The 17,065-nt window shown below is 46.1% G+C and overlaps 1 protein-coding gene across 2 annotated transcripts in view; it reads left to right on the top strand.

Moving 5' to 3' along the window:
• The window catches only part of LOC121671235 (D-beta-hydroxybutyrate dehydrogenase, mitochondrial), a 60,459-nt gene that overhangs the window by 145 nt on the left and 43,249 nt on the right, over positions 1-17,065 (top strand). The window contains exons 2-7 of one of the 2 annotated variants that reach the window (XM_042042557.1): positions 1,098-1,227; positions 4,240-4,312; positions 5,809-5,919; positions 10,910-11,051; positions 12,563-12,715; positions 14,056-14,550. In XM_042042557.1, coding sequence (XP_041898491.1) covers positions 1,145-1,227; positions 4,240-4,312; positions 5,809-5,919; positions 10,910-11,051; positions 12,563-12,715; positions 14,056-14,525 — 1,032 coding nt within the window. In that variant the 5' untranslated portion in view covers positions 1,098-1,144 and the 3' untranslated portion in view covers positions 14,526-14,550. Of the gene's footprint in view, positions 1-1,097; positions 1,228-4,239; positions 4,313-5,808; positions 5,920-10,909; positions 11,052-12,562; positions 12,716-14,055; positions 15,908-17,065 lie in introns of those variants that run through there. The other variant, XM_042042555.1, reaches the window with a different exon arrangement.

The following is a 17,065-nucleotide window of genomic DNA, read 5'->3' as shown; positions in this document are numbered from 1 at the left end:
TCTTGCAGCCAGGTCGCACGGTGACCTTTCCCGCGGCGGGCGGGGGGTTGCGGATATCTCCTCTGCGCGGCCCCTCCCGCAGCCGCCACAAGCCTGGGCGGCCGCGGTGTCTCGGCCGGGCCGTGAGCGCGTTTGGGACCGCGGCAGCCGCGTCCCGGACAGGGCTGGGCCGGGCCGGGCCGGGCCGACGGAACCTGCAACGGACCTGGGGCCTCGCCCCGTCACTGCAAACCTCACAAAAACCTGCGGGGACACCAACGGTGCTCCCGAATTTGGTCAAACCACCGGGATTTCTGAGGATTAGCCGGGCCAGCGAGCTTCCTGAGCCCTGTCCGCTCCCTCCCTCCCCAGCTTGGTGCCCACCGCTGTTCTTTCTGCGGTAATTTCACTGTTTTTCGACCCAGGCCTGGTTTCCAGTAGGCCCCGAAGCTGCCGCGGCGGCGGCCCAGCCTCCGGCAGAGATGCAAACCACCCCTAACAATTAAATACCGTTTGTCAGCTTCAGTAAAGGGTTTTTTTTTGTGCCTTGGATTAGTTTTATCCAAGATAAATATGATTGAAGTTGACTTTCCGTGCCTAAGTCTTGTTCTTGAGCTGTTTTCACCCTGTAATGAGTTTATTGTTGGTTCCCTGGGCTTAGTCCAGCACCACCAGCTACTTAATTACAAAAAAATGTATTTTTAACTGCGTGACTGTACTAGCTGTAAAGCTAAGGACTGCTTTTTAAACATGTAACATAACATCACCTGTGACTTGGAGTTTTATTTTTGTTTAGAGTTATTTCATATCGCTCACTTGAAATAATATATTCCTTATGTGTACCTTAGTTTTTACCTGTTTCAGAGAAATCAGTTAAAGATGCATTAAAAAGGAGAAACTGACATTTTCTTTAAATGGCTCACTGCTTGGTAGTTTACTTAAAATGCTTTTCCATATTTAAAAGCATCTCGGGTTGCTGAATGTTGAGCTGTTTGTGTGAGGGACTGCAAGGGGAAAAGATGAGTTCCTTTGGACTTTTTCTTGTTGAAATACATGGAGTCAGCACATCTTACAAAATAATTGAGCAACTAAAACAGAGGTGCTATCTTGTGTTGCAGCTAAGGAAGAACAGTTTTGCTGTTGGTAGAGTGTGCTAGTTGAAAACATGTTGGCCACCAAGCTGTCCCGCCCTCTCTTGAACTTCTCTGTGAAAGCACTGAATTTCAAGGACCCAGGGAATGGCTTTAGGTAAGTAACTTGGTGGAAAAGAAGAAGTGACATCTTACGTAAAGCACATGTCACAGACTCACTTGACTTCAATGGGACAGTTTATTTACAGAGTCACAAGGTGGTTGAGGTTGGAAGGGACTTCTGAAGGTCATGTGGTCCAACCCGCCTGCTACAACAGGGCCTCCTCAAGCTGGTTGCCCAGAACTGGGTCCAGGTGGCTTTTAAGTATCTCCAAGGATGGGTGCTCTAGAACCTGCCTGGACAACCTGTGCCAGGGTTCAGTCACTGAGCTGAGCACAGCAGAGATGGACTCTATATGCAAGGAGGGGTTGGCAGCATGTTTTTTTTTTTACACTTCAGTCAAAAAGTTTCAGAGTAGAGCATTAATTCAGTGTCCATCAAGGTTTTTTTTTTTTAATATCAGCAAGTAGGCCTTGCTTCAGTGCAAGAAACTGTCATATATTTCTGTGACTTCATTAAAGAGGCAGTGAATCACATGAAATGAGAAAGTTGAGAGGGGGGGTTTTAGTCAGAAATGGAGGTGGCCTGAGTAATTAAGCTGTTTTTTTCTGCAAATGAACAGAAAATTGTCTATGTAATTCTAATTTCTAGCTGTGAAAAACCCCCAGCATTTATATTACTGTATGACTGGAACCCTATTAGTCCGAATTCAGAGCGAGTTGAGTGCTTTCCCTGGCTTTGCTTTAGAGCGAGGTTCTAAACAGCTGTGTGTGCCACTAATTGTACATAAGGCATTTAAAAGTGGCTCATGGCCTGTTTAACAAGAACTGTTGCCTCCAGTGTTCTACTGCTGCTGATAGTGATGTCCAGCATCATCATGGTCAAGGGTGGTTCTGGGAACAGGGTGTCGTAGATAGCTACGCTGTTAGAGATTTCCTGTGCAAACAGATATAGGTCTTCTATCTCCTGTTTGCTCCACATACACCAGAGTTCACCTGCAGGAATCTGCTGTGGCCTTAAAAATATGAACTAATGTTTTATTAACTTAAGGAAAGAATTTTCAGCATATTCTTGTTTTGTTTTTTCTTCTGTCGTCTGTTTTGCTTACTGTGTATTTGTGCTTTGTGTGTCTTGTACTCAGGGCAAAACCGTGTTGTGTTTGCAAGTCCCCACAAGTTGCTAAACCTGCAGTGGAAATCCAGCTGTTCATTGAAAGGCAGTGCTGCCACTGTGCCAGTGTCTTAATGCACTGAACTACCATTTGTGTACTTGACTCTTCAAACTGAGGACTCCTTTTTTTCGTGAAACTGAACAAAAGCCAGTGCATGGTTACAAGCACAGATTCAATTTGAGGGCCATCTGTGCATTCTGAAAGTCTATGTTGTGGTCTCTGGAATTCATTGATGCAGAATGACAAAATTGGCTCGTGGTACATTAGTGTACCATGTGGGGGCTCACATTGCTTCCTGGCTGTTTCTGCTGATGACATTCCTGCTCATCAGCAGCCAGCATCCTTTTTTCTTTTGCCCTTGCCTTCAGGTCGAGGTAGGCAGAATATCAAGTGGGTATTCTCTACAGTTTATTGTGAATTGAGTGCAGCAAATCAGTACTCCGCAGTGAAATAACAGGACCAAACATGACACTGAAAAATAAAAACTGAGTTCATTCAGCTAAAAGAAATGTTATGAACATTTCTGGGCACTTTAAGACACACCAAGAAGCTTTTTGTCAAGGTAAAGGTTTCAATCCAGGATTGCAGGTCAGTGATGTTAACACACACACTTGGCCTGGGGTCTGACCTTTGCAGCAATTAAGTTTGCTATAGCTGTTTGAAGAGCTGATTTGGCTTGTGACACTCTTAAGTTAGAAAAACTAACTGTTGCAGGAAGGTGAGAGAACACCACTGCCTGAATATGTCATCTCCTTTCCCATCTAGTTCAAAGCTTCTGCCTTCACAGATCCCTTGATTTCCTGAAATATGGCTCAGAGGCCAGAGTGTCTGCAAGGTGCTGTGCGGTGTAACGCAGGTCACCCTAGGAGAGCCTGTGATGTCTGAGCTGGAGATAATTGTGAATGATTATGCAAATTTACTTAGAAGGCAGAAAAGCAGCCTGCAAGATAAGCTCTGGGAAGAATAGATGCTGTTAGAGGAGCCAGAGGGTAGGTGAAGTACAGCAAGTCTAAGGGAAACTCCAGGGGGGCAATGTCAGTGCCCAAAGCAAAATGAAAAAGCTGATAAAGTCAGAGAGGTGGCTGACAAGGACAGAGCTTGGGGTCACTAATTTGTTATTCAGGCCCGGTTTTGATGAATGATGGCAAGACTCATGACAGCATGATGCTACTGTGTAACATAGCTTTTCTAAATGGAATCTTATTTCCCGGAAGGCATTGTGGCTTTGCTCTGGTCTGTCTTTGTGAGCATGTTTTATCTTCTGGGAGTCAGACATACTATGCGGAGGAGCTTCAGATCTGCATGGCAGGTATTGCTCAGAGTGTTTCTTAGCTTAAACAGTTGCAAAAAGGGGATGTAAAATCTAAGAGTATCTAATGCGTAGACACTGCAGGGGAAGAGGTGTCATCCAGGATGAAATAAGGATGAGGAGTGAGACAAATCCAATCAAATTCAGGCTCAGGCTGGGTATCAGAGACAAAGCCACAGCAGAATACTTTCAGCAGGCAAATGAATAACTTCCCATACCCCAAGTTTGTTCAACTCTTAAGTGAGGGTGTTGTTGCTTTTGAAAATGCAAACACTGCACTGCCCATTTTGTGGGTGCAAGTAGCTCTGTGCCTCCAGACCAGGAGCTATTTTAGAATACTTTGTAATACCCAGACAGCTTCTGCGGCTGGAAATAGCATCAAGGTCTTTAGAGAAACATATGTTTCATACTGTAGGAAACACACAGGCTCAGACTAAGGAGACCTGTAGACTAGATTCTGTCTTCCCAAATGACAGTCTACATCATGTATGTAGGCAGAACTGCATTTTTCATGTATTTGTTGCTGCAGCAGGGTATGGGCAAGATATTCCACATCTGACTGTTCTGTTGTTTTGGGTTTTTCTAACAGGCCCATGAAAAGATTTTCCTTCCCTCTCTTATCCCCATGTGGCAGCCGCTCTTATGCAAATGAAGTCGATCAGGTGAGTGTGACTGTGCCTTCCAGGAACTAATTGTGCTGAGCTGGGGTTTTAAGCTCCCTGAAGCCTAGTGACCAAACTTGTCTTTCCAATTTGCCAGAAAGACTCCAAGCTGGACCTCCTGAGCATACTCCACATTCTTTCCTAGCACCGAGCTTCCATTGACGTAGCACGGTATGTGCTGCTAAGGATGGAAATAAACAATCATACAAGTGGGTTTTTTCTATTTTTGGAACTCACTCAGCAGATGAAATGTTCCACTTTAGAGTGGGGGAATCTGCATGACAAATTCTTAATAAAGCACTCTTTCTGCAGTATGGTTTAAAAACATGTTAAATAAATTAGTGTGTCCTCACCACTTGATCTGGAGAGTGGCCCTTTTTGGCAGCCCTCTCCTTGAAGGTACTGACTTACCAGAAACAGTGCCAGGCAAAAGGAAAGGAGAGGAGTGTTTTGTCATCTTGTCTTGTGATACAGAGTTCAGCACTGCAGCAGTGCTAGAGCACACACAGCTTGCTCCGTAACTCTGGAACAGAGTTTTGGAGGAACTCAGTCATGATCCTTGCATCACTGCTGGGCTTCCAGCGTGAGCGGCCTTTGCTGCTTCCACCCTACTTCCACCCAGCTTCCATGCTGATCAGTCCTTGCATATGCTGGGGAAAGCCAAATTTATAGTTTGTTAAAGGAGATGAGTCAGAGTGAATTGCAGGCAATTATTACCTATTCCCACCCACAGCAGCACCTTGGAGGTACAATTGTTGCCGTTGGACTGTCTGATGCACCATGCAGTTTTTAGCTTGTTATTTAACTGCTGCCTATCTTTGGGTTAGAAAAAATTTTGGAGAGGGAAGGTGGTAAACTTCCATTTAAATTGTAAGTTGGAAAAATAGGAAGACCAAAAAAACCCAACCAGACAAAAATAGTGATGACCAACTTGTCTTAATTTCATATATTAACCCCACTTGATTCTTCTTAGGTTTTAGAACCCAGCTCTAGATAGGTGCTAGAGAGAGAAAGATGAGTGAGCAGTCAGTAAGATTAAACCATATCCTTTCTTCAGTCAAACTGTCTTCTCCATGCCCTGTGGGCTGCATGCACAGAAGAGTGGACTCCTGCCTGCTTTGAGCATATAGGAACAGTTCCTGATGAAGGGAAAGCATGTCTTGGGAACTGTCTGGTATATTTTCAGATTTCAAGATGGATATGAACTGCCAGAGCATGGTGGTTTGCTTGGTCTGTTTGCCTTGGAAGCCTGTTGCCAGAGGTGCTGAACTCCTCTGTGTTGGGAGGACAGTGATCCTGCCTCACTGGATTAAATTGGTATGAAACCATCGTTTCTTGTGTTCAGGAGGCACTGGGTGGCAGTAGCTGGCAGCGAGTGTAGAGAACATCCCTGGAACAGACTGCTTCTAGCCAAGGATGTGATTTGTTCTGTGTACTGCAAATCACTGATTTCAAATACTCAATTCCAGTGCATTTTGTTCTGTTTTGTTTTGCAGATTGGCAGCAGAGCTGTGCTTATAACAGGCTGTGACTCAGGATTTGGATTTGCCTTGGCCAAGCACCTGCATGACAAAGGTTTCATTATTTATGCTGGCTGCCTGCAAAAGGTAAGGAAAACAAAAACTGTTCTTCACCTGTGGCATGTGCACTGCCACATAACAAATCCAGTCTTCCCTCTCCGCTCTGCACAGCTTTCTGCCAAGGAGAGGGACAGTGGTTGGTAGCCCAAAGGGAAAGACATGGGTGCCTGAATTTCATGGAGAGGAACCAGGACTGAATGGTATATAGGGAGGTTCTTACTTAAATCACAACACTGTGGTCTGTTCCATGTCTGATGAGCTGGAACCCCAAATCTAATTTTATAGGCTTAACCATAAACAAAGTTTGGGGTCAGGCTGTGTCTGGACCTTTGGCCCCGCTCTCAGACCGTATATATTTATTCAGGGCTTATTTTGATTAATTTTGACGTACACCGAGCCATCAGCAATTTTATGGCATGTGGTGTGAGCATGTTTTTCTATATTCATGAGTACAGCCATGCCATGTGTGTATTGAGGGTCTCCTGAAATAGTTGGGTAGGTGATGGAGTCCCACTAGTGCAAGTGAGAGAAGAATCAGGCCACAAACATCTTAGTGACACAGCCTTGATACTCTCTGAAGGAGAACTTGGTGGGGCAAAGCATTGATGGTCACGGAGAACAGGAGAGAGTTTTAGTCTCTCTTTCCTTATGAAGCACTGCACTTTTTTTAGCTGCGTGGCCATTTCCCAACAGAAACAAACTTACTCCTCAGGATATCCTGGGATGGGTCGGTTATTTGGATCTAATGTTTTAGCTCACTAATAACTATAAACATATCTTTTATTTAAAGAGAATTTGCCAAGTATTTTTTTAATGTTATCCGATTTTCTACTCTTATTTTTTTTTTGCATTATTACTAAGTTTTACTTAAATTTGTAGCTTGTTTCTGCTACATTTTTTCAAAATATGTGTTTGTCTCGGTAACTCCGGGTCTTGAGTCTCAGTGTTGGGCCAAGGATTCATTTGTTAACGTGGGCTCCCTCTACAGGCGTCACAGTGGAACAAGACACTTGGTACAAACTGCTGCCTTTCGAAAGGGCTCAAGAGAGAGGGTAGATGAGTCCTTTTTTGATGTTTCTACTCAGCTTTTCTAACTGAAGATCAACATTAGAGAACGTAAGAACACTGCAGACTTAAAAAACACTGTTTAGAGTAATAGTCTCCCTCTATGTTGACAGAAGTGAAAAATTTCAGAGTTGCGAAGTTACTTATGGGTTTCGTTTCTTCTGTCTGAGCTGCTAAAAAGGCACAATTGTCAGTGGACATATCTGTTACTGAAATCTCCCTTCTATTTTTGGTGTCTGCAGTACTTGTTCTACTGAATGCCTGTTAGTGGAACATCTTGGCCTCTGACAATTTCAACATAAGCTGACATGTAGCAGCATGCCAGAAGTCTTTTTGACTTTGATCAATATTTACTTCCTCACAGAAAAACCAGCAGAAAGCTTTGCAGTATCACTCTGCAATTAAATATTGCTTCTTTAGCTGAGCTCACACCCCATGTTCCAAAATCTGTGTGGCCATACCAAGAATGGTAGCAGTTGTCATCAGAAAACACTGGAAAATGCCAAAGCTCCTTAGTTAGCTGCGTGGCCTCCTGTGTGTCTTCAGGCCATTATACTTTATGTAGAACAAAAACAGCTCCAGGAGACTGAGCTGATTTCTCACTGTGCCACAGGTTTTTCTAGCACAACTGTAAGCAGAATTCTGATCAGAGTATAATTATTGCTGGTGCTGATTTTAGCAGCAGAAAAACTTTTGTGTTTTTAGATGCTAGATAAAAGTGGAGGTAGAAATAAGCAACATAATCTTTGGCTTGGATATATTTGACCTAGCCCCGAGGTAGAGGAAATGACTCTGAAACTTCAGTGTCACTTTCGTGGGTTTGTTTTTCACAGCGCACCTGCACATCAGAAGCAGACTGCAGCTTGGGGAGCCACTGTGTCCTCAGGGCATGCACTGTTCTTAGGAATGCCACATCCTTACTGCAGATTAAAAATATGTGCAGTGCTGACTCTTTATTAGGAAAGGTTTCCTAGAGTGGCCAGATCCTGAGCACCTCACTAATTTTACTGATGGAAATGTGAGAGAGGAGTGAAGAGTCATGACTGAGGGGAGCCCAAGGATGGATCTGTGCTAACAGTGTGCTATTTCACACACAGTTACTTCCTAACGTTTTCAGTGGCAAATATACTCATGTGAGAGTTGTGTTGATGGTGCGTTGCCAAAAGACAGTGGTAGACTGGATCCAATGAACACTCATGCTGCAGCTGTCTGATTTTTTCCTCTTTGGTTAATATATGGAGAAGCCAGCTGACGCAAGATGAAGAAGGTATTTTTCCATCAGTATCTGTTACCAGTAGACATATGTGATGTTTGTCTCTCTTGTCAGGAGTGTGGTGGAACCCCTGTTTGCTTTGCTGTGTGTGCTCAGGCCTGTTGTGGCTTGCAGGGGAATGAGAAGGCAGAGGTTCTCTGTGCAGAGCTTCACAGGAGTGCTCAGAGCCACAGGATGTTAGAGACCAAGGACACACTGATATAGATACAAGCTGAAGCTCGGGAGCCCCAGAGAGTACCATGGAAAGAGGAGGGCAAGGCAACAATGTGCTTTTTCAATGTGCAGAAGCTGGCCCCTCTTGCCATGGGGACAGTGTGCCCTGGGGCTGACAGCAGAGATGCACTGGTGTCCTGCTGTAGCTTGAGAAGATCCTTTCACTGCTGTGTATGGGCCTGGGGATTGTGGGACAGGCTGCATCCCCTGCCAGGAGACACGGTCACCAGGTGCCTGACTTAAACATCTCCCATCTGCCCTTTCTGAAAGCCAAGGAAATGGCCTTGTGGGTGTGGGCTAACACACAGAGTCCAATTCTTGGCCAGGATCCCAGCCCCAGGAGTCCCTTCCAAGCATCCAGCTGCGTGTGGGTGGGAGGGCAGGAGGCCTTGCAGAGCCAACCCTGTAAGCGCTGAGGAAGAGGATGCTGTAAAGGTCCCAGCAGAGCTATGAGACCTCTAAGGCTGGTGTGGCCCAGAGATTTTGTAGCACCTCATAGAACTGCAATCAGGGAAAGAAGGACCTTGGCCTCATTTTCCTTCTTTCCTTTAGTGATATCTGCTGTTTTCAAGAGACTTGCATGTTTGCATTTGCTGATTCCCTGTTGGCATTCCCACATTTGCCACTTGTGCTTTCCAGTGCTTTGCCATATAGACTGCTTTGGCACTGCAGAGCTTTTGAGTGAGCAGTGAACTTAGCGCCAAACTCTTCAGTCACTCTGACACTGCCATTAAACTGCACATGAGACTTTTAACCTCCTTTCTGTATGCAGTGTGCTTCCCTAGGAAGAGAGAACCAGTAGATAGCCTCTCTTAAGGACAAACACTAACTGGTGTTAACAGTCTGTGATGGAATATGGAAGCATGGAGAAGAAGACAGAGGACACATTAGGTAGTTATATTAGTGAAATGTCTGTGAGCACAGTATATAAGCACAGCAGTGAGAGGAGCCAGGAGAAGGATTTTTGGAAGACAGGTGGCACAGAGACAGGGTTGTATGGCCACCCTCATGTGGTATCTAAGGTGTGGTCTCCGAAGGGAACTCTCACTTGAGGGACAGGTGGGCAGCCTGGGCTCAGACTGCAGACAAGCTCTGTCTCATTGACAACTGCCTGCTGGCATCTGACAGGGAGCACCTGTGACTTGAGTTGCCCAGAGCAAACTAAAGTCATTCAGCAATCAGGAAACAGGCCTGCCATGAAGTCCTGGCCTGTTCTGGCTCAGAGGAAAACAGCTATCTAGCCCAAAGCCCTTATTTGTCAGGAGTGAAGTGCACTCTGATGCTTGCCTGCTGATGCAGACACAGTGAGCGAGGCTACCTGGAAAGTTGAGCAGTGGGGGAGGAAGAGCTGAGCAGATGATCCTGTGGAAATATTCCATGTTTAGCCTGTTAAAGGGGACTTAACAGTCTTCTAATGAGGGATTATACTGAAGGAGCTTCTTACAGTAAAGACAGGAATGTTCCCAAAATCTGATCATTTTCAGAGCTATATCTCACCATCCTCTACAAAAGTAGTCTGGATTGGCCAGCACAGTCCAGTAGCTTATAACCATGGGAATGATTCAGGTATAGTCCCAATCTCATCCTAACATCCTGTTTCTGTGTTCTGGAAGCACCATGGCTAGGCTTCACCACTGCGAAGGGATGAGCTCTGTGCACGGCAGCCTTGTTGCTAGCAATGTCTGGCCCATGTGAAAGTATCTCAAGGGTTGGCTGCAGTCAACTTGCTGGGCTGTGAGGGAATGTGTACTGGGGGAAACTGTTGTTCTGAGCTGAGAAAAAAGGAGTGGAGACGGGAAATGAGAGTGAGAAAAAGTTGAGAGGGGGAGGCAGAGAAGAGAGCAAAATGCTGGAGAAGATGCCAGGGTGAATTGCTAGCAAACAGGCTGGCCAGACTCTCGATGATCGGACTCTGTAGCAGTGCTTTGGAAGCAATAGTTATGGCTCCCACTGCCTGGAAACCCGTGTATAGACCAGCTGAAGGGAGAGAGCAGTGGGCAGCAGTCCCTCTTCTCAGACTGTTGCTCCCAAAGCTGGCAGTGTGACCAACAAGCACATGCAATTTAAGTGTGCAGCTCCTCACTGGCCATTTTACGCCATACCCCCCCAATCGAGTTGCCCCGTGTGAATGGCACCACATTCCCACTGCTGCAGCAGTGGGACATAGCTTGGCCTCAGGAGCATGTACTGGGCAAGGGGTGCTTGCTGATTGCCTCGCTGGGGCAGATCCAGTTCTGGCTGCTTTCTTGGTAGTTGAAACAGTTTGTACCAGCTGACTTGTACCAGATGCTTGAGGAATAGTATTCTGCAGGACCAGCCCTGTCTGCTCCCCTTTCTCCTAGAGCTGCAGGACTGTCCTGATTATTCTGTGACTGCCCTGTGCACTCTTTGGCTTGGTTGCTATGTATTTGATATTCTGCACAGACTCTTTGGCCAGATTCAAACCAGCACTTTCTTCCCCTCTAGGACAAGGGAGAGGGTGGCTCCAAGGAACTGGATGACATGAAGAGTGATCGAATGAGAACTGTCCAGCTCAACGTCTGTGACAGCAAAGAAATGGATCGGGCAGTGGAGCATGTGCAAAACAGCCTCGAGGACCCAGAGAAAGGTGGGTGCATGCAGTGGGCTCTGAGGCGATGGAGGGGGCAGGAGCTCCCTCGGCTGGGCTCCAAGAGCATTGTCAGGGCATATTTCAAAAGCTGAGCATGTGACTGAAGGACACAAATCTTTGACGGGCAGGAGGGCAGAGCAATTGGCCCGTTTGGATATTGTGCCAAATCAGAAAGGAGCTTCCCACTTCACACAGCGTCTACAAAGGAACCTGCTTTGTTCTCCACTAGCTCCTGTAGGGACATTGGCAAAAACAGAGTGGTATTCAAGGCTCTAGGATTAGTGCTTTGTTCCCGTGAACTGAAGTTTATTGTGACTCCCTTTCTGTTGTAAAACCTGCCCAGTGCCCAAAGATTGGGAATTAACAATGGAAGTTTCTCCCCCACTCTTTCAAAAGGGAAAGGAAATGGAGAGGTTTTCCAAAGAATTTCCTGTGAAGCCAGCTGGGTATCATTAATGTTATTGTAGATACTACCCTTTAGAGTGCAGGGGGTAGCTGTACTGATTTTCTTAGCCTGCCCACTTCGTTCCACTGAGGTGATGACAGCAAATTCTGCTCCAGTACTGTGAAAATTGCTTTTGCTCATACATTTCTGAAACCTTTCCACCCTTTGGTGAAGTACATTTTTCTCCTACAGGATATCCACATTCAACACAAGGTTGTTTTAAAGCAGAACAACCAGTAGTGTTCTGGTTCGGATTTTGCAAACCTAGTTCTTTTGATTTTCTTTGTATTTAATTTTTTTGTATGGATCTTCTGTATAAATTAAGTTTTCTAGCTCTGTGTTCTCAAGAACAGGCCAGGATGAAGTTGCCTTTTCTGGGCTTTTTCTGATAACAGATCTGGACACAGTCAACAGATAACAGTGAGTTTTCTAAACAGCCTGATAGAAGCCTTTCTCAGACTCTTCTCATCATGTTTCCTGTACAATTAGAATATTAGATGAAGTGAGTTCATTTTTTTCAAAATTTCTTTTTAATCTTTCTTTTTATTGCCAAGTAAGTAGGTAGCTTCAGTTATTGCCATTTTGGTTGCAGCAGAGTAAAAGGGAGAGGCCATGGCATGCATGCTCGCCCATGCCTACACCCTCCTTCCTAGCACTGCAGACACTCTAGTTCTTGTGGTGACAGAAGGGATTTTACTTTGAAAGAATTACTCTTTTGTTTCTTACAAGGTCATTCCTATTCTTGTTATTTGCATTGTATACTTTGCTTCTTTTAAAAAATCACTATGGATAAAAAGAGAGTGGCAAGGAGAACAGCTTAGACAAGGTTGAAGTTCTCTGCTGGCTCAGAACTTCCTGAGAAGCCTCATTCACAGTACTTTGTGCCTGCAGATTTGGGTGACACAGGCAGATCCCCATGGGTTATATTTGCTCAGGAGACTAAAGTGTGCTCTGGACTCTTTTCTATCTGGTTTTTACCATCACAAGTTGTAATGAAAAGCTCCGTTGTGTAGTTCAATAATCTATTAGCACAAGTAATGGTGCGTGATTTTTTGTCTTGTAGGGCTCTGGGGGCTGGTAAACAATGCCGGGATCTCCACATTTGGGGAAGTCGAATTCACCAGCATGGACACCTACATGGAGGTAGCTGAAGTGAACCTGTGGGGGACCGTGCGAACCACCAAGGCTTTCCTCCCGCTCATCCGGAGGTCAAAGGGTGAGTGGCAGAGTTCCTGACTGGCTCTCCCTGTAGCAGGTCCCTCAGCCTGCCACATCTGGCTGTGTTAGGGGCCAGAAGGTCTATGGCACTTCTCTCTGTGCCATCGGCCACCTTCCTACCTTTACAGACAGAATGTGGCCCCCAGCAGACACACAGATTGCCTCACCTCTTTGAGTTACACAGCAAGGCAGCAGGCCTGAAAACCAGTTATTATTTCTCTTTCCCATATATGCTGCCTTCTCCTGCAACATCCCACACATCCATTATACCTTCTTTTACCTGTTCAGAAGCTGCAGCTCACAATAAATTACAGTGCCAGGAGCATTCCTGCCTGCTATATGAAAACCAGCTGTGGCAGGGTGGGCAGCAGCAGTGTAAAAAGCTTCTTGCAGGGAAGTTGTCATTTTGCACTGTTACTCTGGGAGCTGTGATGTAGGAGAAGAGGGGGTTGTACAACAAAGGCATGCAGACCTGGAGCTTGCAGGGGTCTCAGCATCAAGGGGCAAAAGTTTTCCTGTGCTAGGGCCTGCTACCTGACTAAATGAGGGTATTTTTCACTCTTGAGGCATCCACAGGCATTAACAATGTTGCCCTGTGCTGCAGACCTGGGCTGGATGTGGCCTGGGCAGCCATGGAAGGTTGTCCTGAGGTCAGAGTTTCTCTTTCTGACACAACTTAGCAACGAGCCCTGAAAGAAAGTGCAGAGAACTCCAACCTCTGCCTAGACTACAGCGCCCACGGCCTCTTACCAGCATTTTCCCCAGCCCAAATGGATAGCTTCTGGAGGGGAGAAAGACTTCTGTGCCTGGAGCCATAACCCAGCTGTCTCATGAAAAAGAGTGCAGTGGATTTAAGCTGCTCTGCCCATTGGTGGGGCAGGAGCAATCCATTCCCTTTTGGGAAGCAGACACTGAGCCACCACTGGCCTTTGATTTGCAAGTAAACAAGCTCAGCTTTGGTGCCAGAAGCTTACCTTGCTCCTACTTTCACATGTCTGGGCTCAGTCCAAATTGTTGCAAAGCAATCCTGTTTCGCCCCTTGCAGGCTGTGTCCAGCCTCTCCTGTGTTTCCCATAGCACTGAGCTTTGTGTGTCACATGTGCTTGTTCCCTCAGGTAGAATGAACCAAGGAGCATAAGCAGTGGGCTTGTTCTTCTGCCTGAAGGCCATTGCCTAGGACAGCACTGCTCAGGCAGAGCCGTGAGCACTTCTGCCAGGCAGCCCTTAGTGGGTGGGTGGGTGGATGCACGTTCAGGAATGTGTGGGGTGGTGTGTGGCAGGTACCTGCTCCAAGTCAGGTACCATGGCTCAGCTGTGCTCTGCCCGGCCTCTGCCTAGGTCGTGTGGTGAACATCAGTAGCATGATGGGGCGGATGGGCAGCCCTGCCCGGTCACCGTACTGCATCACCAAGTTCGGTGTGGAAGCCTTCTCCGACTGCCTGCGCTATGAGATGCAGCCCCAGGGCGTCATGGTCAGCATTGTGGAGCCCGGCAACTTCATCGCCGGCACCAACCTGTACAGCCCCGAGCGGATCAAAGCCATCGCCGACAAAATGTGGGATGAGCTCCCCGAGATTGTGCGCAAGGACTACGGCAGGAAGTACTTCGACGAGCAGGTCAGCAAGATGGAGTCATACTGCAACAGTGGCTCGAGGGACACCTCGCCGGTCATCGAGAGCGTGGCGCACGCGCTCACCGCCACGGCCCCCTACACCCGCTACCACCCCATGGATTACTACTGGTGGCTGCGCATGCAGATCATGACCCACATGCCCGCTGCCATCGCAGACCGGCTCTACGTCTACTGAGGCCTCACACTCATAAGCTACCCAGGTGGGAAATTTGTTTTAAGGAGAGCTTTGTACACACTTCCCATTAGTCCTTCTTAAATTTTTCTAACCTCATTTCAAAGTACTGTATTTTAGCTCTAAAGGGTTCATTTAAATATCTGACATAACCTAAAGGGCAGTAATTTGCAAGGGATGTTTCATAGGCAGGAATATGTTATGTTTGTGCAGGGACAATGATTCTTTGCTGTTTATTTCATGTAATTCTTTCTTTTTTCACCTCAAATATGAAGCTATAATCATTATTTAGACTGCAATTGCTCTGAAGTGTTTTCAGAATAATTTGTGCTGATGGCTGAACACAATCTTCACAATTCCTGCCTAGGATTCAGCCTTCACACCATAAAACAGACTCCCTCCATGCTCAAATGGCAAACCACTGCTTCCTCATGACAAAGAATGTCCAACTGACTTTTCCAGGCCTGGTCACAGTAGCCCAAGGCGGAGCAGAGACTTCTTTAATTTGGGGATCAGAACTCAAAATGCTCAAGGTGCTGAAACTGAGCAACTGACCCTGTCCCTTTCTCTCTTAGAATTATACTGATGAAACATGAGAGAAAAGGAACCAATCTGCTTTTCCCACATGCTGTCTTGCAAAGGAGTTCAATGACCCAGGGACTCAACCTTGTAGACTTTCCCCGCAGGAGTTTCTTACTCTTATGAGCATTCCCATGACTGTGAGCAGCTTTACGCACAGGACTGCAGGTGTCAGGATTGGCCTGCAGTGACATTTCCCTTCTCTTCACTGGTATCTGAACATGAACTCCAGAGTTAGCTTGGAGAAGAATTTTCCTTGAGCTCCTGTGATTTGTGTGGAACGCTGTGGAGCAGATGGAGCTCCAGTGGGCTATGTGTGGGTTATAGTCACATCAGTGAATACCCTTCTTGCCAGGGACTTCAGTTACAGCCAAGTATTTGTACAGCACCTTGTACAGAAGGGCCTTAACCCTGACCAGGCCTCCAGTACAGCAGCACAGGTGACGATAACAATAATAACCTCCATTGAAGGAGTCACTGAGCTGAAATACATGCAACATGATGTAGATCTGTCAGAACATCCATAACAATAAAGTTAACTTTAGGAGCAGTCTCATTTCCATAATGGTTGTTTACATGTCTGAGAAACATTTGTTTTGTACTTTAAGAAAAGAAAAGGAAAAAAAAAAAAGACCCTTTCATGGGGAATTCAGGAAGAGTAAATTTTTTAAAGCTTGAAAAGCAAAAATAATTAATAACCATTGTTAGTGAAGTTAAAAAGAAAAGATCTCATGTGCTCTAGTAACATACTGTGACATGATCAAACTCCTTTGACTTAATAAATGTATACATGAATGGTAACAAAATTCAGAGGCTCCCTCTCTTCATTTTTGAAATATGTAAGATGAAGGCTCATATTCTGTAGTGGTCACACACACACACACACACACATCATTCACAGGCTTATTCGCAGTCTTGAGCCTTACATTGGCTGCACTGGATACTGCAAGACTTTTGTAGGAGTACCAGCTGTGTCCTGCATCTCGTGACAGAGATGCATAACCCCTGGACTCTGGGTATTCACAGCTCTTAAACCTGCATTTGTAGTGGACTCTTGCAGATTACAAAGGATTATTATGGATTATTCCTAAGGGATCAGGAAAGGAAACTGAGCTCTGAAGAGGGAGGGTTGTGGCAGTGATTCAGCAGGGAAGCACACCACAGGTCACTGTCAGATTCCAAATAAATTCCAGGGAGAGACAGGCTGGTTTCCAGACCTTCCTGATTTTCTCCAAAATCCCAGCAGTGGTAGCTGTATCCTGAGTACAGGGCTTATTGCCTTGTTTTCCAACACAAGGACTCTTCTCTGGGACAAAGCATGAGTATGAACTACCCAGCAGGCATAAGGACTTCATTGCAAAGCAGAGCAAAACACCTGGATAACACTGTCTGCTGCAGGTGACACAGCAGAGAGAGAAAAGCCTTTACAAGGGAAGTTCTTGTAGTCTAAAATTTAGCTCTTAAAATGCTAAGTAGCATAAAAAATCGTGTAATTCCAGCTGGGATGCTACCTCCCAATTTTGCTGCTGGGTTTTAATACAGACATCAGTGAAGAGGAAACTGAGTGCACAGCCAGGATATCTCAGTTTAGCTCAGAGACCCCTGGGAGCAAACCTAGCAGGTGTTCCAACAGCACCGTGTTCATTCCCAGCCAGAAGGATAAAGCTGAGCAGGGATAACTGCTCTGATGTCTACACAGCATCTCTTCTGGAGGCTCCTGAACTCTCCCATGAGGTGGCCTCAGGGAACTGGAGCTGTGCCACCGCACCAGGGCCGGACAAGGTGTGACTGTCCTGCTACCCTGCAGTGCAAGTAATGGAGCTGTGTGGTTTCATATGATGGGGAGGCAATGGCTGGGGTGCTGCTGTGCATCCATAGCTGTTCCAACATTTCTGTGTGAGTTTTCCTGACACTGGGAGAGTTTGGTAGTGGATTTGTGGTCAGGAGGGCAGCAAGCTGGCTAG

This window comes from Corvus kubaryi, unplaced genomic scaffold, assembly GCF_017639235.1.
Source record: "Corvus kubaryi isolate FWS band 111438036 unplaced genomic scaffold, C.kubaryi_AGA036_p1.0 37397, whole genome shotgun sequence".
In the NCBI taxonomy this organism is placed as follows: Eukaryota; Metazoa; Chordata; class Aves; order Passeriformes; family Corvidae; genus Corvus; species Corvus kubaryi.
This window is presented reverse-complemented; position numbering and strand designations above follow the sequence as displayed.